This window comes from Aulonocara stuartgranti (assembly GCF_965226115.1).
Source record: "Aulonocara stuartgranti genome assembly, chromosome: 1".
Taxonomy (NCBI): Eukaryota; Metazoa; Chordata; class Actinopteri; order Cichliformes; family Cichlidae; genus Aulonocara; species Aulonocara stuartgranti.
Window position 1 is genome coordinate 13,719,432 of NC_138939.1, and position 26,562 is coordinate 13,745,993.

A 26,562-nucleotide genomic window follows, 5' to 3' on the forward strand; every position below is an offset into this window, starting at 1 on the left:
CATCATAAATCAAAAGTATGCAGTGAGTCAAATTCAAGGTTTATAATTTCAAATGGTGGACAAAAATGCATGTCTCCCTGCAGGATTAATATTACAAATTATGTATTTAATGTTTTTCATTCTTTGTAGCATTACCTGAACATTAAGCTTACTTCTTAGCCATCTTTTGTTAAATCAATCTTGCAATTCAGTGGCTTAATACAAATAAATGGTGGTGATTAGTTTGACCATCCTCATGAACAGACTTCCTTGTATAACACATTTCAGAACCACATTCATCAAAAAATATTTTCCCTGGCTGAAACCTTTTTTTTATTAATCACACCTGTGTTTTATCTCTTTTTGGCAAGACACGGCACCTGTTGTTGTTTTTTATGCTGATGTTAGCTCATTAGCATGTGCACTTTATTTTTTCCTTTCAAGTTAATCTTAACTAAGCTTTCTTTCTTTCTTTTTTTTCTTTTCTTTTTTTTTGCTGACTTGAAGTATCATTACAGACTTTGCTGGGAATTGAGTTGTTTTATGTTCTTGTGACTTGATGGTGCCAAGAAGTAGCATTACTGAATTCTGTTTCTCACCTTAAAGTGACTTTCAGAAAAACACAACACTTTACGTTAGAGCCAGGAGGCTTGAATTCCCCTCAGCAAGACCTGCCAAGAAGTAGCTACTCTCTGCAGGGAAGGACAAGTGGGCCTTGGGTGGAATGAAGATAGATAGATGATAGTTCATTAGCTTGGTAGGCACAGGGAGGTTGATGCCGCAGAGAATTGCAGAATCTCGTTTTTCACTGTTGCTTAGAGCATTTATTCGAGTAGAGAATGTAACAATAGCTAGCACAGATTAGTTGTTTTTTGTAGTTTTGTCTCACCCAAAGCTAAATAGTTTTGACTGACAGTTTACTATCTTAAGATACTGTATTTCTGATGGGATGCTTTATTTCAAATAAACAGGTAATAGTTCAGTGCTGCAAACATGACCATGACAAGCCCCAGTTTTGGCCTCACAGTGAAAAAGCAGTTGTTGCTTCTCTCCAAAGCCTCAGTCCAGCCTCAGGCTTGGCTGTCCTCTAGAGATTTGGTGTACACCACTTCAAAGAACCACCACCTCTCCTCACATGCCATACATCCTCTCTCCCCTCCCCTGCAATAAACACAAGAACTTAAGGAATTAATTAGACACTAAATCAAGCATGGGTTAGAAAATTCAGCTCACTTAAAATATCCATAACAGTGATGTCACATGCAAACCCTTGTACCCCTTGTTATGGATTATCTTTGATATGCATGTAGATCCAGTAAGATAACATGCATTTGCAGTCTCTTGACCCCTCTTTAATTCACTGAGGGATATGGATTGTGTATTTTGCAGGCTTTACTCCTCACATAACATGATCGCCCTGTAAAAATGCAATGAGGAACATCCTTGATACAGCTTGGCTCCTTGAAGGGCTGTTCATTAAAGAAAGTTCTAGTCACAAAGGAAGTTTTAAAATGTATTTTCACTTCAAAGAAGCAGAAGATAATCTGTGAATCTTCACAGAGTTCGATCAGAGGTGAAGGTTCATTAATTTTACAGTACATCAAATTTTTGGAATGTGAGTGTGAATGATTGTCTGTCACTCTCTGTGTTAGCCCTGTGACAGACGGGCAACCTGTCCAGGATATACCCTGCATCTCACCAATGACAGCTGGGACAGGCTCCAGCACCCTCATGACCCTGAACTGGATAAGTAGTTAAGAAAACAGATGTGTTGAGGGTAAACCAGTATAATCTAATATCTCAAATTTCATACCCCTTGTGTAACCAATGTAATATCTTTGTTTATAGGTATAGTAACAAATCACTGCCTAAACAATATGCTGATTAACCAGCTGGACTTGCATTAGCCCATGTGTCGATAAAGGGAGTTGATTCATGACTTCTATTATGAGAGACAGGCCCTCTACAAGATGGATTGTATGGGAAATCTATGTAAATACATTTGTACATAAATGAGTCTTTGTTATCTTTTAATGACATCCCCAGATAGGCAGGCTGGCTATTACTGACTGGAGACAAGCAGCCTGTTAAGCTTGTAGTGTGAGGGGTGTATCAAAAAACACAATTACAGTTTAGTCAACAGCATTATTGATTTGCGTAAGCACTGTGCACCATCTTGAGTTTGAACACTGGTTCTTTTATGGGATGTCTGTCTGTGATATTTACAGTTGCAAAGTTTTGGGGAAGTTTTATAATTGCGCAATGACATAAACACTACTAACTAAAGATCTGTAGTGAAAAAAAGCTGGCGCACTCTTCCTATTATTTCAATGTGAGTCTGTCACATCATTCCTTGCGGTGAACTTTCTGCAAAACACTTGGTAATGCAGTGTAATATATTGCACTTGCTGTGTGCTGATTGAAGTCAGTCAAATGACACTGAGTGCAAATGCCTTTTTAGCAATGTGCAGTTTTCAGCTGCACAAACGCTCATTGACAGACGAGGAAAAACACCTTTGACAACAAGCTGAGAGATCAGAACTTGGCTGTGAAGCAGCGGTGACTGTAGGCAGTGTTTAGAAGTATACACAGCGAGGATAAACATCAGAGAGGACCCTGCCAGGCAGCCAGTAAAAACAATGCGCACTACCTATCCGAGTCCCCCACCCCACAATTGTTTTTCTTATTATGTGTCTTTTCCTCTCTTTCACTTACTGTCTTTCTTTAGTTAAATATCTCTTCCTCTTTCCTTTTCTGTCTCTGACACACATTTATTATGCCTGCACACACACACACACACACACACACACACACACACACACACACACACACACACACACACACACACACACACTAAAAGTCCAGCCTCCCACTGTGTGCAGAATGTGTAGTGAAGCCACCCGTGTATCAGGCGGGGAATCCAGCATAGGCAGCCTTCCTACTATCTCATCTGTTGATCAAAGAGCTGCTAAACAGACAGAAACTACAGTGGGTGCAAAAGGAGAGCATGCACAGCAATACAATTAGCAAGCAGCTTTCCACTTTTTTTTTTCTTTTTACATGTTGAATTCCACTCCCTACCCCAGACACTTTCAGAAGCAAATGCAGCTATGTGCATACAAATGTGGAAAATATAAACATGCAAACATGTCTGTTTATTCCAAATATTTTTAACGCATATATATTCAAAGTATAATCAACTGTGGTTTCACCTTTGAGTGACTGCTCATGATAGCATCAGCCACTGATCTTTAAGTTGCTCAATTAAAGTGAGTGAAGAGCCTCAGCAGAGCAACGACTGGAGAGGAAGAGGAAGATCAAAGGAAATATAATAAAAAATCATTGCTAGAAAAACAGGGAGAGAAAAGGGACGTGTGAGAAAGTGCACAGAGAGAGATCATGATAGGAATAGGAGCTAAGAAATCTCAGAAGAGGAGAGCACAGTGGAAAAAACAGTTAGGCTATCCATCTTACCCATCTTATCCACTGTCGTCTTCTTATATTGATGGAAGAGCAATAGCTTGCATGCAAAAACAGATAAGACATAGCAGTATGAAAAAAATAAGTTGAGAGGCAATTGTCTCTCTGCTGGCACCACATTTCTATCCCCAAACTCACAATCGTTTCTCCACTTAGTGATTATTTTTTTTAATCGTTTGACCCTGTTGAGCTGTCAGAGAAAGCAGAGGTCAGTTCGTGTCATTAACAGCTGATTAACAGCAGCACTCCCATCTACAGCAGAAACCGTATGAAGCACGAAGCAAATAAAAAACATGCATTTATGAGATAAGAATGATGAACATGTGAAAAGCAACTCAAAATGCCAAGTGGTGCAGAGTGAAAACAATGCTGCGTGCCAGAGAGTTTAAATAATTACAAAACAGATATTTCAATTTCAATTTAGTTCTGACTTTTTTTTAGGACTACTTACATACAGTTGGACTAAAAAATTAGTCAAACCACACCCTGTTGTGCTTTCAGGGGTATTTTGCTGCTTATGTTTGGGTCTGCTTGCTCCTTACGGAAAGGGTCACTTAAAATCAATATAAAGTTGCTGATCACCTTTATCATGGGGTTAAAGATTTATAGCCTGATGGGAATGCAAGGTTCCCATCTATAGGTCAGAAGAGGTATGAAAATGAATCATATGCTAAGCACTTATGGGAGATTTTGGACTGACAGCACTGTCTAACAGCATCATTAAAACAACAAATGTGGGAAAACCCTATAGAAGATCTGTGCTCCTGACAATCATGCCAAGATATATTAAAGCTGTTCTGGGGGCATCTTTTTTGTAAGGCTCATTAGCAATGTGAAATATATTTTACTTTTGGACCCTTGTTACAGTACCTGACATTCAAACTACAGCCTCAATGTAAAAGATATAAAACAAACACTTGATCATTTCAGTAGACTGTAAGAGTCTCACGTGATTGGTAACATAATGTATGGCTGCTAAAATGATCAAACCTAATTACTGATATTACTGTATCTGACATGACTGAGTTGATTCACTGGATGTAATAATCTTAGGTACTTGTGCTGTTAAACTGCAAAATTAAGAAATGACACTTGTAAGAAATCGGCAGCAGGATGGGAAAAAAAGAAAGACATCCATGATGACAAGTGAAAGGCTATTAAGCAAAGCTATTAAAGGGACATTTGTAAGAGAATAATCATTTGAAACCTAATAATTAAAATGAATATCTTGTTCTTAAAACTATGTTCTTAACATTAAAACACAGTCCCAGAAAATTTCTGGGAGCAGTGCCAGGTGGGGATAAGTCACAAATCTACAGGGATGTGTTCAAATGTAAATAGACATATGTAAAAAGGTCGGCATGTGCATGTTGTGGTTTGGGTTCCCTTCACTGCTTCTGTTTATTCAAGTGTGCCCTCCAATGGAGGAAAACAGGTCATGTTGACATAATAGACTCCTATGCTGGCAGTTTAAGTGATACTTGGTTCTATTTCAGTGCTTCTCTGGCTTCTGTGTTTGGACTCTTCAGCAAAGTTAAATTTCACCATGACTTTTCTCTGCCCTTAGGTGCCCAAATAAGTGAGCTGAGTGCATGTTCTAGAGGCACTTCAGAGTTAAACTTGGACATTACCTCGGATCTAACCATTAAGCCACATTGAACATCACAAAATATGTGAACATAGTGAATAAGTCAAGCCAGATATTATGAATGTCAGATAAACGGTGGGCTAGGAAATTTAAACTCAAAACTTTTTAATATTAAAATAAGCAACCAAATACTTTTCTCCCCAAATTCATAAAGTATTATTTCTGATAATCCAAAAGCCTTCAGAACAAGCACAGACTTCATTTGTAGCATATGTTCATTAGCAACACATTATAATGTAGTTTTTCGAAAGGTCGCTGGATGATTGCGAGGTTCTAATCCAAATGCTAATTCAGTAACTGATTGGAAAAGCACAGTAATGTGATGATAATGATATGCAGATGAGTTCTCATCAGAGCTGTCTATCCATTAATGAGATGATATTTGAGTGCAATGTGTGTGTGTGTGTGTGCTGGCAGTTGAATGTCTATGCACCAGACTTGTGTATATAAGGGTGCACATTCAATTTCATCAGACTTTTTGGCATATTAATGTTCAATCAATCTATCACAGGACTAATGCAAAGTTTGATTAAGACATGCCATAGTCGGCAATTAACAGACTGAAGAAACTGCACTTGAATATATCACTACAAGTTTGCAGGACCAGAGAAACCCTTTTTTTTTTTATCTGCACAGAGTTTGAGCTATCCCATTTTTTCCATGAGTACAAGAAAAAATATGTCGCTCAATGTGATTGTTCAAAAGGTACAAAGAGTTGTACAGTGATCAGGTGCCCTACTTTAGGTGGAACTACAGCTTTTTTTTATCCCCACAATGGAACCAAAACACCACATTCCAGTGTGCTGAAGTTTTAATTTGTTTGCCTGCTATATGTAGTGGGTGAAAAGTAAAAATTTAAAAAATGTTGTACCTGTTTTGTGTCTTATAACCCTTCTACTCCCCAACATTTTAATGCAGGATTATTTTTTTTACTTAATTTAAAAAAAAAAAATCTAAAAGTCAATACACCGATAGAATTTAAGGTTTTCAGCTATTTTACTTATCTCCCCTTATGAATACAATCTTGGGTCTCTCTACTATGTTTTAAATGTCTAATATATTGGCACTTCCTTCAAAGAGACTAAAATTGGTTTTTGATAAATATCAACACTCCAATTTGTTACAGGTTTTTATTGACGGTTATGCAGTTTAATGTCTCATTGCACTCTGAAATGAAAGCATACTACAAATAAGCAATTGGAGTTAAAAAAGAAAACATGAAATCAATTTATAGACCAAAATGTATTCGAAATTTTGGACTCATCAAAATAGCTAGCTTTCACTCTTCTGTCCGGTTCATCCCAAACCAGCTCGATGGGGTTTATGTCTGGAGACTGTTTTTGGCCACTCCATGTTTTCAAGTTTACCATCTTGTTCTTATTTCCTGATATAGTTCTGGCATAGCTGCGACTTGTGTTTTGGGTCATTATCTTACTGCAGGATGAACCCCTGACCAACTAGGCGCATATCAGAGAGTACTCCATGGCCCTGCAGAATGCTGTAGTAGCCGTTTGGTTCAGGGTGCCTCTCACTCTGGATCCAGCAAAACAGCCACAAACCATCACACTTCCTTCTCTGTGTTTGACAGTTGACCACACACTATGTAACCATCTTTTCGCCTACTCGACAGCATATAAAGATCCTGAGTGATGAACCAAAGATTTCAAGTTTTGACTCATCAGTCCATAATACCTTCTTCCAGTCTTCAGTAGTCCGATGGCAGCGTTTCATGACCGAGGCAAGCCTCTTTGTCTTATTCTGTCGTCTTAGCAATGGCTTTCTTGCTGCAATTTGTCCTGTCAAACCTGTAGCTTGAAGTCTTCTCTTCACAGTTGAAACTAAGACTTGCTTCCTATGACCACTATTAAGCTGTACTTGAAGCTGTTGTCCTGTGAGCCGCCTATCACGCAAGCTGTTAACTCACAGAAACTTGTCCTTTGATTCAGTTATTTCTTTGGGTCTGTCGGATGTCTTCCTGTGAGAGTGTACCCCAGATTCTGAGTGCCTTTTGATGGTGAAGGAAACTGTACTCACTGACACTTTGACTTTCTTTGCAATGTGTCTGAAGGAAAGATGTTCATTTTTACATGTTATGGAAGAGAGACAATGTCTCTTTCCATTGTTAATTGCCCTTTTTTTTGCCATTTTTGTAGCTACTCACTACCTGCACTGCAGTACAATACTGTTCAACTGATGCTCACGAGGGTATGGTACCACAGTGTGTTCACTGCTTTTATGCAGACAGAGGGAGTTGTAGGTAAACTAGAAAAGTTGGAACATCTGTAGGAATTAGTAGCACCAGCTTTCAAGGCTTGATCAACCTCCACTGCTGGAGAACAGCTTTAAATTGTTAACCCATTTTGTGTTCCCTGAAAAAGGCCTTTTTGTATAATTCTGAAATGTACATTATTATTCAGTTTTGGGTAGCCTTAACCTTTTTTTTAACCTCTGGCAGCTCACCACTTACCTTTGTACCATTTCAGGCTTTTCATTGGACTTAAATGACTTGAATTACAATAAATAACTGAAAAAATTGGGGAGTTCTAAAACTTTTAACCAGCAGTGTATATCTTTGTAGTCCTTTTATAATAGAAGAAAAGGGTACATTTTGCTTTTTTGTTTTTGTTGGGGTTTTTCTCCCCTACAATCCCAACTCTGAAAAAAGTTAGATTTCAAGACAAAAATGGCTAATTTTGAATTTCCTGGCAACACATCTCAAAAAAGCTGGGAGAGATATACCATTGCATGGTAGCCCTTCATCTTTTAAAAACAGTCTGTAAATGAGGAGAACTGGACTTTGGGAGAGGACTGTTGTCCCATTCTCATCTGTATCTTGTCTTTTAGCTGATCAACAGTCTTGGGTCTTCTTTGTCATATTTTTCCATTTCATGACGTGCCAATTATTCTAAAAATACAAAATGTCAATTAATTGTGCTTTTGTCTGCTGGACATACGACAATGTCAAAGCAGTAAAACACAATTTGTATGCATTTGATCTTTTTAGAAGACTTGTATTCATGACTTTACACTGAGAAGTAAACTGCTTAATGTGTCTAGCCACCTTGCCATCATGATAAATGATGCTTTGTTTTGTCATTTGCACATATACAACAGAACCACAAATCAAATCTTTGTGTTATTTGAGGGAGTGTAGTATGGATGACTCTTGATGTCACTTGACCCATTCTTTAATGGCGTCGAATCCCTAAACACCGCTCAAACGTCAGCACCATTTCAAGCTCACTAACACTACATAAAGGCAGAACTTATTCTGAATTCAGATTGGTCAGCTTTACTTTCTCTGCCCATTACCCAAATGAAAAATGTTGTTTCTTTCACTCTGGGACCCCATGCCCATTAAAGAGTGATGAAACACAACGTAACTGCTCGTCTCTGCTTAGTTCAAATTTTCATCCCCTAAATTGAGGAAGAAAATATATGATGGAATAAGCCTGTTAAGTTCTATTTAATGGCGATGTGCACTGAATCATAATCTTATCTATTTCCAGTAGAGCCATGTGTTTTGTCGACATTTATTTCTCTTTATGTGGAACCTGTTGAGTTGATTCTGCAGGATAACATCCTGCTGTAACATGTGCATTTAAACAGAGCCAAATACAGCGGGCTACACAACCAGCATGCTGATCCTACAGTCAGTTCCAACCCGTTTTGGCAGAAGTTAGTTATCAGCTTCCCTGCAAATGTCTACCGTCCAGAGCCAATTCAGATTTACCGGCCCTTCTGGAAGAAAAAAAATAAAAAAATTTACACCAAAAAACAGGACAATGTTGGCCAGTAGAGGGCAACAAAGACCAAACTAAGTTTCTGCATGCGGCTGTTCTTTCAAGTAATTCATACCTCATTAGTAAGAAACGCCTTTAACTTAGATGTCCACTTCCTTTTATCTCTAATCACTACTTTTTTTTTTTATCAATTATTAAAATATCATTAACAAGGACATGTACCATTCCTCACTCTTTTCACTATTAATCCAACTGTGCAGCTGATTCTACTCCCAATATTTCAAACACACAAAATTAGTGGAATTATTCAGTATACATAATGCATATGAGGCGTATTAGTGTGATGACACAGACCCTCTCTATAGTTTTAGTTATATAAACATATTGGTGCTGTACTGACATCTGGTGGACAATTAAGTGGAGACAGGCCAGTCACTCTGCAGTCTGCTAATGATTGACAATGAATGTTAGGATACTTGATTTTGTAATTCATTGGCATAAAGTGATAGTTCTTAGTGTTGTTACTGGCATTCTATCCATGTAATAATTCACAAGGTGCTTGTTTGACTGCTTTCCCTTGAAATAGCCATAACCTTTCATCTATCAATTCCTGGAATCAAAGTTTTGTTATTTTTGGCTTTCCTCAACATTACTTTCACGTCCTGGAAAACAATTCCTTATCAGTTGGCTCTGCATAGATACTGATCTATGTACTGATCAGTGTCTGCGTACACAAAATAAAATACCTCTTTTGAGAGACATTTGGACTTTGGAGGAGGGAATCATTTGGTTTAGACATTAAAATGTTGTTAATGTTATGCATTAAAGCTATTAAAGGACTTGGCTTTTGAGAAAAGATCATTGTTTGTGGTTAAATTACAACTTTCTGCCATTTCTCTATACAGAATACATGCTTCTGACATAAAGCCCACATGCTGTGGAGATATTTTCTTGGCATACTTTGGATCCCTTCATACCCACGAAGCATCATTTAAACACCACCTGGGTACCAGTTACCTAGTTATTATTGCTGAACGTTTTGCAGATCACTTCAAACTGGTTTCTTGAGCATGATGATGAGTTCACTGTACTCAAATGGCCTCCACAGTTACCAAATCTCAATCCAGTAGAGCACATTCAGTATGTTGCTGAAGAGGAGATTTGCATCATGGATGTGCAGCCATCAAATCTGCAACAACTGTCTGATATGATCATGTCAATATGGAGTGGAATGTTTACAGCACCTTATTGAATCTATTCCATGAAGAGTTCTTAATGCCAAAGTGGGCCCAACCCAGTACAAGCATGTTTTACCTAGCATATTTTTCCTATCAAAATACATTTATTAATTTATGCACATGGACCTGAAAGAAAGAAACACTTTTTCATGACCATCTGATGTGTCAAAAGTGGAAATCTTCGCTTCATCGCTCAGGATCGTTGTACACCGTCAAGTAGGCGTAAACACATCCAAGTAGAAGTAGTTCTATTAATTAAAGGCGACTATATCTTAGAATCACTGTTTGCTATCCATCCAACTGCAATTATGAAAAAGACCATATCAGAGCATATTTAAGCAGTTAGTTAAAGTAGCAAACAGATGAAAAAGACCAGAACGGTTATTTGCTGTAATCACAAACATTTTATTTTTATGTGTATTTCATGACCAATAAGATTAATAATTTCATAAACCATCATGTAAACACAATAGCCTCATTACAGTATAACTCAGGGGAGAAGCATTGTTAAAAATTAATGCACAAACGTTTACAAATCTTTGATGTTTGGGAACAACAAGAAAAGTTAGACATATGCAAGGTCTTCATGTGCTTCTGTCTGTTACAACACAGTTAAAATGTTTACAATTCCCTTTGCTCAAGTGCTGATTCAAACCGATTCACTGAGAATCCCAATAGAATCCCAACATGAAGTGACCTTTGACCAAATAAAAAACATTTTGCAGTGTGGCTAAATAAAACAGTTGCTTGTATAGTGATTGTTCATCTCAGGATTGAGCAATCACTCTGAGCAATAGATAGATACTCGTATCGATATTGAACCGTTCAATACAGTGCTTTCGGTTCGGTACACATATGTATCGAACAATACAAAATTTTTAATTTATTTTATCAACTTTTCTTCTGACGACGCTGTCTGTGTTGAGTGCTCAGTGGATCTGCGTTCGACTACTCTGCCTAGGCTGCACTGTCGAGCGCAGATCCACTGTGCGCAGAAAAAGCTAGCAAGACAGAAGCTAAGCTCGTTGCAACATGGTTTATTGAACCTCCCCACCCTCATTCAGATCTGGCCTTTGAAACTATTTTGGTCTTCATGTGAAGTATGACCCTGAAGGTAAGCGCGTCATGGACAAAAGTAAAACAGTATGTCGGATGTGCCAGGCAATGCTCAATTACATGGGTGGGAACTACTGCGTTAGCGCAGTTTCCTCGTTAACGTGTTGACGCCGTCCAGCCCCACGCACAGGGCGATCCGCGGTAGCTCGTTAACGGAGATTTGCCGTGTTGTGGCGTTAACGTCAAGGTATGAAAACAAGGGGCTATTATGCTCATTTACAACTGTCATAAATAAATAAAATTTAGGCATACTGCATTACATGTGGATTAATAACTAGGTCTTTTGGGGATGTTCTCATTTATGTCTGTTAAAATTTGATATCAGTAATAAGTTATTACAGACTGAATTTAAATTTAAAAATTAACGTCTCTCAGCTATTTTAACTTTCAATGATTGACAAAAGATATTTGTATTTGCTACTTGTTTTTACAGTAATTCAAGATATGAAGCTTGATTTTGACACTTTAATATCAATATTTTTTATCACTATGTCTAATTTTCAATCTCCCACCAAAAAAGTAATACAATCTCTTCCTTTTATTACAGACAGTGTTGTAATAAAGTTCCTTGGTTGTTTGCATCCATCCAACTGTCAAATACTTGAAACATCATACCTAAAAACTAATATTACTAACTAGATAAAAATGATTATCAGATTTGCAGTCACTAAGTAAACATTTGTTAAAGTATAGGTGAGTGAATCCCAGTAGCAAGATGCTTATTGACCAGTGTTATCCTTACCACAGCAACCGCTGGAGACAAAAGCAGTTCAGTTGTGGTCATAACAGTGAAGTAAGCAACATTGACCAAAACATAGCACACAATAACCAAAGGAATCCCAATAACAATCGCCAGTGGTAAGGTCCTGAAATTAATCAACAAAAGAAAATTTATTTAAAAAAAATTCAACGCCTTGTAAATTATTGCCTAATACTAGAGTTTCTTTAAGGCATGTTTTTACCTAACTGGGTTTTTTAGCTCTTCTGTGATGAAATTTAGTTGGTTCCTGTAAAAGTAATGAAATGGAAAATATATGACACATACTTCTCAGTAGAGCATTGGACTCAAATGTATATGCACATACTCAGTAACCCAGTTAAGTCCAGTTTTCCTGGCCTAATAAACAGAAAAAGAGTTAGCCTCTTCAGCATCTTCGGTAGCAGTAACTTATTCTTTTGTGTCGTTTATGTTTTATTTGCCCTTTAAATACAACCTCAGATGAATGACACTAAATCATGTTTTCCATGGAAATTAAAAGGTTTAATACCATCTGGTGCTGCTAATAAACTACACTGCAGTGATCACTGGCAGTTTTGGCAGTTTTCTAGTCTGGATCATTCAGGTGTGTGTTAACACAGAGGCAAGGGGGAAAGATAGTAAAGATAGAAGTTAGTAAAGATACTGGAGAAACAACTTTACTATTCGTCAATCTCAGAAGAGTTGTAAGGCATGTATACATTTTAAAGCAAGCAATTTGAACTTCATGAATCTATAGTGCCAAGTGCCAATATTCCCAGGATTACAGAAGTTGCCAAAAACCGAAGAGTTACATTTCAGACTCTACAGGCCTTAGTTACCATGTTCAATGTTAAAGTTGATGACAGTACAAATAAAAAAATACTGAACAAGTATGGTTTTGCTTGGAAGGTTTGCCAGAAAAATGTCTCAGTTCTCTAATAAAATATGGTAGCAAAATTTGCAAATACATCTGAAAAAACCCAAGATTCCTGGAAGTATATTCTTTTCAAAGATGAGACCAAAGTGGAGAATATTTGGCAAAAACAAAAGAAATTATATCAGCACAAACACCTCACACCAACTGTCATGCAAGGTGGTAGAGCGGTAATGATTTGTGCTCGTTTTGCAGAGCCTGGGCACCTTGCAGTCATTGAGTTGACCATTAACTCCTCTATATACCAAAGCATTCTAGAATCAAATATGAGACCATTTATCCAACAACTAAAATTGGCTAAATTGAATCATGCAAGAGAGCAGTGATCCCAGCAAAGCTACAAGAGAATGAGTGAAAAACAAATAAAAAATATAGGTGAAGGAAATTTCCATCCCGGGTTTCCTCCGTGGCGTGAGCGATAAGCAGAGTTCTGTCCTTTCCTTATAAGATTCCTAATTATTCAAAGTAACACTCAAGTATGCCGTTCAGCGGGTTAGTTACAGCGCCGGGAGTAGCTTGGGAGAACAAGGAAACACAGACTGCTTCAGGTTGCTTTCCCATAATCAACTCAAAGGTTTATTAAGTACACAACAGCTTATATAGAGGAAAAAGGTTCGTGTGTCAGCAGGTTCTCAGTTCAAACCGGTACAGACCAAATAAGGAAACGTCTTCCTGCCTTGTGAGCAAAGAAGTATCCTTTGTGTAGTTTATCAGTTCAGCTACATTTTATGATCATCCCAGCAAAATACACTCCTAGACATAGAATACAGAGTTCTTTCATTAGTAAAATTCTGAAACAAACCACCTGGCTTTTTAACAAGCTCTTTTCTAAAAGATAAGGAAGGGAGGATGGGAGTAAGGAAGTGGTCTCGTCTCTGTGGTATTTTCGACCTTGGGGTACCAGCCTGTGATTCTTACACATCAATTCTTGGGTCAGAGAGAAAGAGAAAAACAACTAGTAAATGGGCCTTATTGAGTAACTCTTTTCTGTATAATATCACTACAAAACAATATCCTGTAAATGCTACCATGGTATCAAAATATCACAACAGTTCCCCCCTTTTATCATGAAATGATAACATAGTATAAAGACAGAATGTAATAACATAATCTAAAGACAAATCATAAACGTAAAACAAATCATAAATGTAACTGGTCCTTCGAGCAAGCTTAATATCAAAAATTCTGAGAGCGTATACATGGTATCACACAACAGACAATAATCATCGAAAACATGCTGCAACGGTTACAAAGGCTACAATTAGTTCCTTCCATTTTCCAAACGTGTCCTGTAGCCACTTATCTAGCCACTGACCGTGGCCTGTATTGGCAATTAGTTCTATCTGCAATGCTTCAAGTCTATTCATAGCTTGTGTGAATGAACCGTTAGGGGCGGTATTATTGGGAATGAAAGTACAGCATACATCAACGGTCACTAGACCACAGGTACCGGTCCAATTAACAGGTAAAGCTAATCTAAGGGTATTATTGCACATCCAATAACCATTAGGGATTGCTCTAGTTAGGCGCGTGACCATGTGTGATTTAACTAACTCCCCCCAGTCAGTGTCATTTAATACACCCTCTGGGGGAACAATGATCGATTCTCCGCTCGAACTTGAACTGTGTGTGTGTTCCTCCAGATATGATACAACTTCAGCCACAGAGACAGCTAGCCATGTCTCATTACAGCGTGCACCTGGGGAGTCAGAGAAAAATGTGTAGTTATCCTTTGTATAATCTATGTGGGTGTCTGGGCCAGTTAACTTTAGTCTGCGCAGACATATCATACTAGTATTAAAATGGAAAGGGATCTGTCCTAGGGGTAGTGAGGGCTTTAACCTATTCTTGGGGCGTTTCATTGGGGCGCAGGTCCCTGCGGTGTCATTAGATAACTTCAATAATTCGCCTAATGGAGTCTCAGGGTTAGTTGGTGTGTGTGTGTGTCTAAGTAGGCAGTCGAGAGGGCTCAGAGTCAACTGTAAAGTGTCTTTAAGGAGAGCATTATCTCCGCCGATTTTCTCTAGTCCCTCAGTGAGGGGGAAACCGGATATGGGGTATCCTACTATAACCTGTTCTGGGTTACCCTTTGAACAGACATAACGATTACTGTTTCCTAAATCACGAGCAGCTGTTCTAGCATTTTCATACCAGGAGTTAGCTCCTGCTCTAGGGGGTGCATAAAATGGTTTATTAGTGGCGTCTATGTTGCCATTTACTGATTTTAGGGAACGTGAGGAGCGTATTAAGTGGGTGTCTTGCAAAATAGAGCATGAGGTATTGTCAGCAAAATATGACCTGCAGAAATGTGAACATGCTTGCAGTCTACAATACAAGATAGCAAAGAAAAATCCTAAAGTTAATGCGATAGATATGATAAATAACCTAAATATATAAGAAAAACAGTTCTTCAGTCGTCTTCTGGCCTGGTCCCAGGTTCGAGAGACATAGAATAAGCGTCGTATGATGACAATGGGCATTTCATTTCCTCCATGATCAGGATGGAATGAGTCTAGCTTTATCAGATTAGACATCATGTGGTACTCTCGGCTTTCTGTTCCTGCTGGATGTTGAGTACCTTGTTCTTGTTCACGTGAAGGATCAAAGAGCTCTGAGCCTTGGCTCTTTCAGGCGTTGTGTGTTAATCAGTAATTGCGTGTGTGTATGTACATTGGATCCGGGCGCTGGCCCGCCGGAGATGTCGTCTGCTTGATCCGACGCCTGAGATGGTCCGATTGGGCTGGTCTTAACCCTGCTGGCATGAATCCACTGAGGTTGTCCGTCCGTAAGGATGCTGGTTCTCGTCACTGCCAGTACAGCCTGGGGGCTGGAAAATGCGCGGCCTCCCAGAGTGTCCTTGGTTTTAGCGGCTTCACCAACACCGCATCTCCTGGTCTCCACTGGTGGAACTGTGGAGGGGAGAGGCTGAGAGAGACAAACTTTCTGATAGTTATTATTCAGTGTTTCTACCAGATTGTGAACATAGTCGGACAATGCAATATACATCACCTTCTAATAGCGGTGCCCCTCTGGAAGCTGACCATGGTGTTGGAAACGGTCTTATTTCAAATGGAGATAATTTGGTTACTGCAGATGGAGTCATTCTAATCTCACAGAGGACTTGAGGAAGTAATTTGATCCAGGTCATTAAAGTTTTAGCACACTTTTGAATTACTTCTGATGTGAATGAAGGTCCTCTATCACTGTTAATTTGGCGAGGTATTCCGAATCTGGGTATTATTTCATTGCTCAACTTTTGACAGACTACTTCTGCAGTTTCTTTTGAGGTTGGATAAGCTTCTACTCATTTACTAAATTGATCCTGGTAGTACTTGCACTGGCCTTCAGTTTTACTGACCTGTTTTCTGGCGATAATCGTTCGGGATAGGGCTCCGGAAATAAATTAGAATGCATTGAACTTACAGTTCTTAAGTTGTAAACAAAGTCAGTCACGTAAGTACTTCCGCATGTTCTGGTTACGTAATCATGGAAGTCTTCACCGATTCGCGGACGTGAGTTGCACGTGACCGGAAGTGGGAGGCGTACTGAGCCGTTATTTGAAACTTTATTTTTTTTTTTTTTTGGTTTTACAGTTGATTTCGATTTTTTCTCGGACCTGTCTGAGTTTTTTGAATTATTCTGACCCATGTTCAGTGATTTCCAGAGGGGTTTACACGCTTTGAAGGATTTATGTTAGTATTTTGCTGTGGCACAGCTGAGGTTACTTTAAATTTATTGCTAGCAATTTTTGTTTGGGTGAGCAACTTCTCACTTAACGAGCAGCTTCTCGCAATACAACAGGCAACTTCCTGTGTCTTTCTGCTTTTAATTTACTTTATTCGGGGACTAAGGAAGTCGTCAGTGTATCTCTCTGGATCACTAAGTGAAACTTCGTCAGCATATCCCGTTTCTTTTATAGGTTGATCACTGAGAGAGGTATAATACGGTCTTATATAAATATAAAAGACGCATATTTACCTTCGTCAGGATCCCACTTCTGACACCAAAATTGAAGGAAATTTCCATCCCGGGTTTCCTCCGTGGCGTGAGCGATAAGCAGAGTTCTGTCCTTTCCTTATAAGATTCCTAATTATTCAAAGTAACACTCAAGTATGCCGTTCAGCGGGTTAGTTACAGCGCCGGGAGTAGCTTGGGAGAACAAGGAAACACAGACTGCTTCAGGTTGCTTTCCCATAATCAACTCAAAGGTTTATTAAGTACACAACAGCTTATATAGAGGAAAAAGGTTCGTGTGTCAGCAGGTTCTCAGTTCAAACCGGATGGCGGCGTGTGAACAACGCGAGGCTCAGTGTCTCTCCAGAATCTGCTATTTAGCGGTTTTTTATCTACTTTTAACCGGATTATTCGTCCAGAATTGCTGTGCGTTGCTGACCTACAGCAGACAAGAGCTTCTGGACATCTGGACTCACAACTCCAACAGTTTTATCGCCTATCTCCGACTCATCCCAGAGATCTCCAGAACACCGGAGGCTGCCCACTCTCCCCGGCCGGGCGGAAGTGCACGCAGACGGCGCCGAGATCGTAAACAAAGGCGAGGTAGGCGCGGAGGGCTACGGGCTAAGCTAAAGCTAACACCACACCGGCTGCCTTTACCCAGTATTTTTCTCGCCAATGTCCGTTCTCTGGCAAACAAAATGGATGAGATACGGCTCTCCATCACTAACAACAGACGGATTATGGACTCAAATGTCATGTTTTTCACCGAAACATGGTTGAACAACAGCTGCCCGGACAATGCTATCGAGTTAGCAGGACGCCACACACACCGAGCCGACAGGCTAGCAGATGACTCCGGCAAGACCAGAGGTGGAGGTTTGTGCATTTATATTAACAATGCTTGGTGCATGAATTCCACTACTACTGAGAGTCACTGCTCACCTAATGCGGAGTTTTTAATGGTCAAATGCAGACCTTATTATCTCCCCAGAGAACTCACTTCGATCATACTCACTGCCGTGTATATCCCCCCCGACGCTAATGCTAGGTTGGCCATGAAAGAACTTTCTGCAGCCATTAACAAACACCAGAATAAACACCCCGAGGCTGCTTTTATTGTTGCTGGCGACTTCAACCACACCAACTTAAAGTCAGTCCTCCCCAGATTCCACCAACATGTCTCCTGCCACACCAGAGGAGACAAGACTTTAGACCATGTGTATTCCAACCTGGCTGGAGCCTACAAAGCCACACCCCTCCCCCACATTGGACAATCGGACCATCTCTCCCTGTTCCTTACACCTAGGTATTCACCACTCATCCAACGTGTGAAACCTGCTGTGAGGACAATTAAAGTGTGGCCAGAGGGGACAGAGGCAGTGCTCCAGGACAGATTTAAAAACACAGACTGGAATATGTTCACCCACACAGACCTGGACCAGTACGCATCATCTGTACTGGATTACATCTCCGAAACCACAGACAGTGTCACCACCCAGAAACGGATCACCATGTACCCCAACCAGAAGCCTTGGATGAACCGGGATGTTCGTCTCCTCCTGAAGGCCCGCAACACTGCCTTTAGGTCAGGAGATGCACACGCCTACAGCACAGCCAGGGCTAATCTAAAGAAGGGCATCAAAAAAGCCAGACACCATTACAAAAAGAAGGTAGAAGAACACTTCTCCAACTCCAACCCCCGACGAATGTGGCAAGGACTCCAGACCATTACAGACTACAGGACCACCAAACCCTCCCCCGCATCCTCTGATGTCTCCTTCCTCAACGAGCTCAACAACTTTTATGCTCGTTTTGAGCGAGGGAACCCCACAACCACAACCAAAGCAGACATGACGCCAGACCACCAACCTCTGACTCTCTCCCCCACCGATGTAGGAGCGGTGCTGAGCAGGATCAATGTCCACAAGGCTGCAGGTCCTGATGGCATCCCTGGGCGTGTTCTCAGAGCGTGTTCTGGGGAGCTTGCAGGAGTGCTCACAGACATATTCAATCTGTCCTTGGCCCACGCTGTGGTACCGGCCTGCTTCAAATCCACCTCCATCGTCCCGATACCCAAAAACTCCAACCCATCTTGCCTCAATGACTACCGCCCAGTAGCACTCACCCCCATCATCACTAAGTGCTTAGAGCAACTGGTCCTAGCACACTTCAAATCCTGTCTCCCCCCCACCCTGGACCCCCACCAATTCGCAAACCGCCAGAACAGGAGCACAGAGGATGCAGTCTCCATCGCACTGCACTCTGTCCTCTCACACCTGGACAACAACAACACCTACGCCAGAATGCTGTTTATAGACTTCAGTTCAGCATTCAATACAATCCACCCCTCACAACTCATCAGGAAACTGACAGACCTGGGCATCAGTTCCCTCATCTGCAAATGGTTACTGGACTTCCTGACCAACCGCCCCCAACATGTCCAGCTGGATAACCACTGCTCATCTACCATCACAATGAACACCGGTGTACCACAAGGCTGTGTGATGAGCCCTTTCCTCTACTCCCTCTTCACCCACGACTGCAGACCTGCTGATGGTTCCAACACCATCATTAAGTTTGCAGATGACACCACGGTGATTGGCCTCATCAGTGACAACGATGAGGCCGCCTACAGGGAGGAGGTGGATCGTCTGGCTGAGTGGTGCGACACAAACAACCTGCTGCTTAACACCGAGAAGACCAAGGAGCTCATCGTGGACTACAGGAGGAATGCTGACCCACATCCACCCATCCACATTAAGGGGACGGCTGTGGAGCGTGTGAGCAGCTTCAAGTTCCTGGGAGTCCACATCTCCGAGGATCTCACCTGGACGACCAACTGCTCCAAGCTGGTCAAGAAGGCTCACCAGCGCCTCTTCTTCTTGAGGACTCTGAGGAAGAACCACCTGTCCTCAGACATCCTGGTGAACTTCTATCGTTGCACCATGGAGAGCATCCTGACCAACTGTATAACAGTCTGGTACGGGAACTGCTCTGCCTCGGACCGGAAGGCGTTGCAGAGGGTCGTGAAAACTGCCCAGTGCATCGCCGGAGCACCACTTCCTGCCATAAAAGACATCTACAGGAAGCGGTGTCTGAAAAGGGCTGGGAAAATCATCAAAGACCCCAGTCACCCATCACATGGACTCTTCACCCTCCTGCCCTCTGGGAGGCGCCACAGGAGCCTCCGGACTAAGACCACCAGGTACCGGAACAGCTTCTTCCCCACAGCTGTCAGACTCCTGAACTCTGCCTCCTGACATCTGACCCACGTTAAACTCATGGACTGAACATACACACACACAATGGACAACTGTACCCTCAAACACACAATAATAACATGGAGTGAACCACCACTCACAACCACTAGCACTTTATATAGCCTCTGTAGAAACTATCTACACCCTCACTTATCTTAACTGCACTACTGTATAGCTCTGTGTAAATAATCATTCTGTACATTCAATAATCTTTAATCCTACAACTGTTTACAACTTGCATAGTTCCCATTTCTGTATAGCTGTATATCCCAGATTCTGTAAAGTTATTTATTTCATATTCTGTATAGTTTTTCATATTTATATCCTGTTCATAGCTTGTACTCACTACAGCCTGTACATACTTAGTTATAGAATATTCACAACATACTTCATACCGTGTACATTATAACATACCATAATAGACCCATTTCTGTAATATACTTACATATCTATATTTACTGTAATATATCTATATCACTAAAGCACTTCTGGATGGATGCAAACTGCATTTCGTTGCCCTGTACCTGTGCATGTGCAATGACAATAAAGTTGAATTCTATTCTATTCTATTCTACAGACCAAATAAGGAAACGTCTTCCTGCCTTGTGAGCAAAGAAGTATCCTTTGTGTAGTTTATCAGTTCAGCTACATTTTATGATCATCCCAGCAAAATACACTCCTAGACATAGAATACAGAGTTCTTTCATTAGTAAAATTCTGAAACAAACCACCTGGCTTTTTAACAAGCTCTTTTCTAAAAGATAAGGAAGGGAGGATGGGAGTAAGGAAGTGGTCTCGTCTCTGTGGTATTTTCGACCTTGGGGTACCAGCCTGTGATTCTTACACATCAATTCTTGGGTCAGAGAGAAAGAGAAAAACAACTAGTAAATGGGCCTTATTGAGTAACTCTTCTGTATAATATCACTACAAAACAATATCCTGTAAATGCTACCATGGTATCAAAATATCACAACAATAGGTATATCTGTCACTCAGTAAAAATTCAGCCCTTTCTAGCTGAAAAGCAGTGGTAGGAGTCGTGCATAAACAAATGCCCAAAACCTCACTGAACTGAACAGTATTGCAAAAGCAGTGGGCCAGAAATCCTCCATAATGATGAAGGAAACTGAGAGTCATAGAAGAAATGACTAAGTTAATTTATTGCTGCCAAAAGGGGTTTTACAAACTACTGAATCGTGGAGTGTATTCCAGTTTTCATACACTGCTCCTGCATTTGGACATAGCTATTTCATCATGAGGTTGTAATTTAATGGTTCTAGATCTAGATGATTTTTTGCTCATCCCCTGTTATGTAAAACCTTAGAAAGAGGGTACACTTTTTCACATGCTCGTACTAGCAATGTAATACAGAAATGCATAACTAAAAACAACATACTCAACCAGTACATCATCTGTAATTGTATAGAAAGCTAAAATAGTTTCACAGGTTCATCATCAAGGCCCACGTTTCTACCTGGGCCTTGATGGTTATGGTATCTGCTTACTAAAAATATTTTAGTGTAATTTGTTGAATGCTGCCTGATCTGGATACATCAGTAAGGTTATTTGAGATAAAATGCAAGCAGTTTGAAGTATGTCATTTTTAAAAACAAAGATGTAAAACAGTTTTGTTCTTTTCTTTTCTGAATGCTGAGGATGGTGCCCCTTATTTGAATTCAGAAGAGCAGTACTCATCATATTATCACATATAGCCTGAGAAAGTATGAAACCAAGTAAATAATTACCATCCATCATAAGCCCAAAGCCCATTATAAAATGCAAGTCCAATTGCTCCAAAAGATGTTGCAGTGCCATCAAAAGCATTTGAAAAATTCTCTGTTTTTCCTAGACACAAATACATAATATACAATAATGTTAGTGGTTAAACATTGATTAACATTTATTAACACAAACATTTAAAGACAGAGCTGTATGTAAAGATCTATAAGAAGACTGACCTTGTGCCAACAGAACGATTCCTGCTCCAACTATGACAAGAATGATTATAAGTTTGGCTGCAGTAAAGAAGTTTTGCACATAACTTGCCAGTTTGACACTTAAACAGTTGATGGATGTGATGGTCACTGCAAAATAACAGAAAATGTAATCATATAATTTCCTACCTATACATTTAACATTAAATGGATTTTTCAAAGAAGACTTGGTATTAGGGGTTAGTTTAACTCATAATTCTAAATTGCCCACAGGTGTGAATATGAGTGTGAATGCACGTGGAGCAAGCTGTCTTTTTGTGTTAGCCTTGTGACAGACTGGCGATCTGGCCAGGTCACCAGTCTCGCCCTATGGTAGCTGGCATAGGCTCCAGCCCCCACATGGCCCTGACAAAGATAAGCAGAAGAGAATGGATGGATGGACACAAACCGCACAGCTGGTTTAACTGCTGGCACAGATGGTGGCAGCTGAAATGGCTGCGATGCATGTGGAGCAAGCAGCAGAGCAAAGAGAGCAGCTGTGGAGACTTCAGGACCGAGCATCAGGCACAGATTTTGGGGAGGTGGGTGAGGGTCACTTTGCCACCGCCCCCTCGTCCACTGGCGGTGATGATATACTGGATGGGGGAGGGTGACGACCCTTGGGTCTTTCTGGAGGCATTCAGAGCCACAGGCGTAACAGTGGCAGAGTGGCTCAGATGGCGGCTCTGAGCCTGCCGCTGGCCTCACGACGAAGCTTCAAGGGCATCTGCCATGGATAACTTGGGCCTCTACCCGGAAGACCATCACCAGCGGTTCCGGGACAATCAAATGATGGCAGAGGACCAGCTGTTCATATGGGCCTGGAAGCTGCATGACACAGCAGTGAGGTGTCTGCAGCCCGGCCATCAGAGGGAGAGGCGTGGCAATGATGGTTCTGGAGCAGTTCATGGACGACCTGGAAATGGCACGTTGGGTCCGCTGCCATCAGTCAGCAAGCTTGGAAGCCACGGTCACCCTTGCAGAGGACCACCTGGCTGCACGGACCGAGGCAGCAGAGATCCACAGCCAGCCAGGAGACCACAGCTCATGCAAGCACTGAGATAGAGGCTCCCTGGCCCCTCCTTAGGGGAGCAGCAACTGGTGCTTTGGGCCACAAACCATTTTTCACCTGGTCCGCTTGCCCAGGCCCTGGAAGGAGCAGACAATGTATCCAAGCCACGGTGGGTGGCACAGGAGTGCTGGAAGTGCAGGCGGCTGGGATCTGAGTGTCTGTTGAGGTGTTTCACATACCTGGGGCTCCAAACACCTGCCCTGGTCCAGGAGGGATGTACAGCATTCCAGTAAGTTGTCAAGGGGGTACACGCCAGGCTTTGGTGGACACGGATAACACACAAACCCTGATCCACCAAACCCTAGTGGCGAATCCACTCTGCCTTTAATAATGCCCAATGGCAAATGGGCTATTAATGAAGGCAGAGTAGATGGAGGTGAACTGTGTTCCTAGGGATCTTCACAAGTATCCCATTATACCTCTGCACATAAAGTTCAAAAGAAAAATGCATACAGTGAAGGCTGCAGATAACTCACGTCTATCCCCTATTTCTGGGAACAATTTGCTAGGGATGTGATACGAATGGCTATCCGGTGGATGGTCTACTCCAGGTATTACCTCCTGGAATGCTCATCTGTTTCAGGTCATCTCCTGAGTTGGGATCATGAAAGTGATACTGACTGATCAGGGCACATGATTCATGTCTCTCACACACTTAAAGAGTTGTAGGAATTGTTGGGAATTAAATCTGTTCAGACCTACAGTACGTCTACCACCCTCAAACTGATGGGTTGGTGGAGTAACTGAATAAGACTTTAAATTCCATGATTTGCAAGTTCATTCACAAGGATGAATGCAATTGGGATCACTGGTTAGACCCTTTGTTATTTGCAGTGAGGAAGGCTCCCCAGGGCTCCACAGGACTTTCAGCCTTTGAGCTACTGCTTGGCAGAAAGCCATGGGGGGTGTTGCACCTGATTAAAGAAAACTGAAAGAAAGGTCCAAGCCAAAAATGAGATTCAATGCATCCTGGACCTGAGAGCAAAGCTGCACACTTTGAGGAGGTTATCTGGGGAAAATTTGCTCCAGATCTGGTAACGTCAACACTGTTGACTCAGGCAGTTTTCACCGAGAGACAAAGTACTTGCATTACTTCCTTCTTTAAGCTGAACGTTACTCACCAAGTGACAAGGACCCTTTGTGGTCACACTACAAGTGGAGGACGTTAACTATGAGGTAGTGCGCTTGGGGAGGAGCCACACAAATATGTCACCTCCACATTGTGAAAGCATGAAGAGAGGTGGAAAGCGCTTCTCTGGTGAGCCTGGTTAAGAAAAGGCTATATATATATATATAAAAACACCCAGCACGCCCCTGCGGGCGGTTTATCCTTCAAGCTCGGGTCCTCTACCAGAGGCCTGGGAGCTTGAGGGTCCTGCGCAGTATCTTAGCTGTTCCCAGGACTGCGCTCTTCTGGACAGAGATCTCCGATGTTGTTCCCGGGATCTGCTGGAGCCACTTGCCTAGCCACTCACCTATATATATATATATATATATATATATATATATTAGGGGTGCAACAATACACAAAATTCACAGTTCGGTTCGGTTCGATACTTTGGTGTCACGGTTCGATATTTTTTCGATTAAAAGAAAGACGTTCATGCCTTTTTAATTTGTCATTTATTAAATTTTCACGGCACATTCCGCACCACATCTCTGTGCGTTCATCATTTGTTTGAAGCCAGCTCACCTCCTGCAACTACTTTTCCGAGAATACGTGCTTCTTTTGTGGTTCGGACTCCTTCTGACATTTCTTTGGAGGTGGAAGAACATCACAGTAATTGCTTAAAGGAGCTTGCTTCTTTGACATCTTTAAGAGTTCTAAACAAATGTCTGTCCTCCTCCTGAAAATCTTATGTATGCAAACACGCGTTGCAACTTCTTATCTTGTGCCCGTTTTTTATTTTGACAGCGAATGCGCACCTGCGGACCACTTATGTGCAGCCCTGGTTATTTCGCTTGTCATATTGCAGCCACAGAAATTCTTTTGTCCATGAAACCATAAAGCTGCACTTTCTTTTTGCCTTATAGTCTGATTTGTCATAACTTTTCCGTTTTGTGGTAAGCTTTTCTTTGGCTGTCACTTCTTCACCCTGACCTGTCTTACTTGGCTCAGCAGAACTAAAATATTGTGGTGAGCTCAGACAAGGAGGAGACGAAGGTATCGTTTGGTCTTGCTTCCCGTGAGCTAGCCAGGGAGCACAGCCGTTTATTGACATCTGCAGAAGAACACTGCCGCTAGCTAACTGCTCAGCGCGGCAACAGCACAGCAACAACAACACACAGGGCGCCCTCTGACCCCGGAAGGACACACCGTCGCAGCGAGAGGGCGTCACCCGTCACTATGGCAACATAAACAAAACATAACTGTACAAACAGAACCCCGAACAGCCCTGACCCGCTACAATATGTATCCTGCTGCTTTTACACACGCACCCACATAACGCTCAGCGATTCTCTGCGCGATCAACCTCTCACATGTTTAAGCTTGCTGCGGGAGATTTCACTTGTCATGTTTGCATAGTAAGCTAACGATTGATAAGACGATGCCAGAGGAATTGGTGCGCAAATTATCATCACTCACCAATCAGTGCTGTCGCTCTCTATACACAGTTCACGCGATTGCAAAGTGAAAGCAAAAAACAAGCGCAAATTCAAACGCGATTTCAATATCTCACATATTGACAGTGGCTCACCAATGCCAATGACATAATTACCCAGCTACATTTCCGAAAGAATGCAAAACCATTGACATATATTTTTCCTTCCTACGATAGCCCGACGGGCAGGGCAGAGATAGATTTTGGTAGCCCGACTGGAAAAATCGGGATGTCGGCGATTTTGCGAGCCCTGTATCTGATTGAGGAATCACTCATCTTTGGAAAAGAGAGTTTATTACAGAGAAATGGCTCTTTCCAAAATAAAAGCTATACTATACGCTTCGTCTGGGCTATATTCTCAGCAGCATATTAAACATATCAGGTCCCCATAAGAAGAATCATGTGCTAACGGCTGTCTAAATGACTCGGGTAAAGTTTGTAGCATGCGTGCTTGTTGTTTTTGTCTGCTTCCACTTGTCTTTGCACTAGGATGATGTCGGTGTAAATGTGCAGTCATATTTGTTGTGTTCCCACTAGTGCTGTCAGCGTAAATCTCGTTGAAATGACGTTAACGCCACAACACGGCAAATCTCCGTTAACGAGCTACCGCGGATCGCCCATGCATGGGGCTGGACGGCCAACACCTTAACGAGCTAACTGCGCTAACACACTAGCTCCCACACATGTAATTGAGCATTGCGTGGCACATCCAACATACTGTTTTACTTTAGTCCATGACGCGCTTACCTTCAGGGTCATACGTCACATGAAAACCAAAATAGTTCCAAACGCCAAATCTGAATGAGGGTGGGGGAGGTTC

General features: G+C 41.4%; 1 protein-coding gene across 2 annotated transcripts in view; it reads right to left on the bottom strand.

The window, feature by feature from the left end:
• Nucleotides 1-26,562, bottom strand: part of LOC309705806 (b(0,+)-type amino acid transporter 1-like) — a 40,160-nt gene that overhangs the window by 1,935 nt on the left and 11,663 nt on the right. For both annotated transcript variants that reach the window (XM_082531794.1, XM_082531793.1), the window contains exons 4-6: nucleotides 22,053-22,178; nucleotides 21,840-21,939; nucleotides 1,005-1,140 (exon numbers count right to left, since the gene is read on the bottom strand). In XM_082531794.1, the coding sequence (XP_082387920.1) occupies nucleotides 1,050-1,140; nucleotides 21,840-21,939; nucleotides 22,053-22,178 (317 nt within the window). In that variant the 3' untranslated portion in view covers nucleotides 1,005-1,049. The remainder of the gene's footprint in view (nucleotides 1-1,004; nucleotides 1,141-21,839; nucleotides 21,940-22,052; nucleotides 22,179-26,562) is intronic.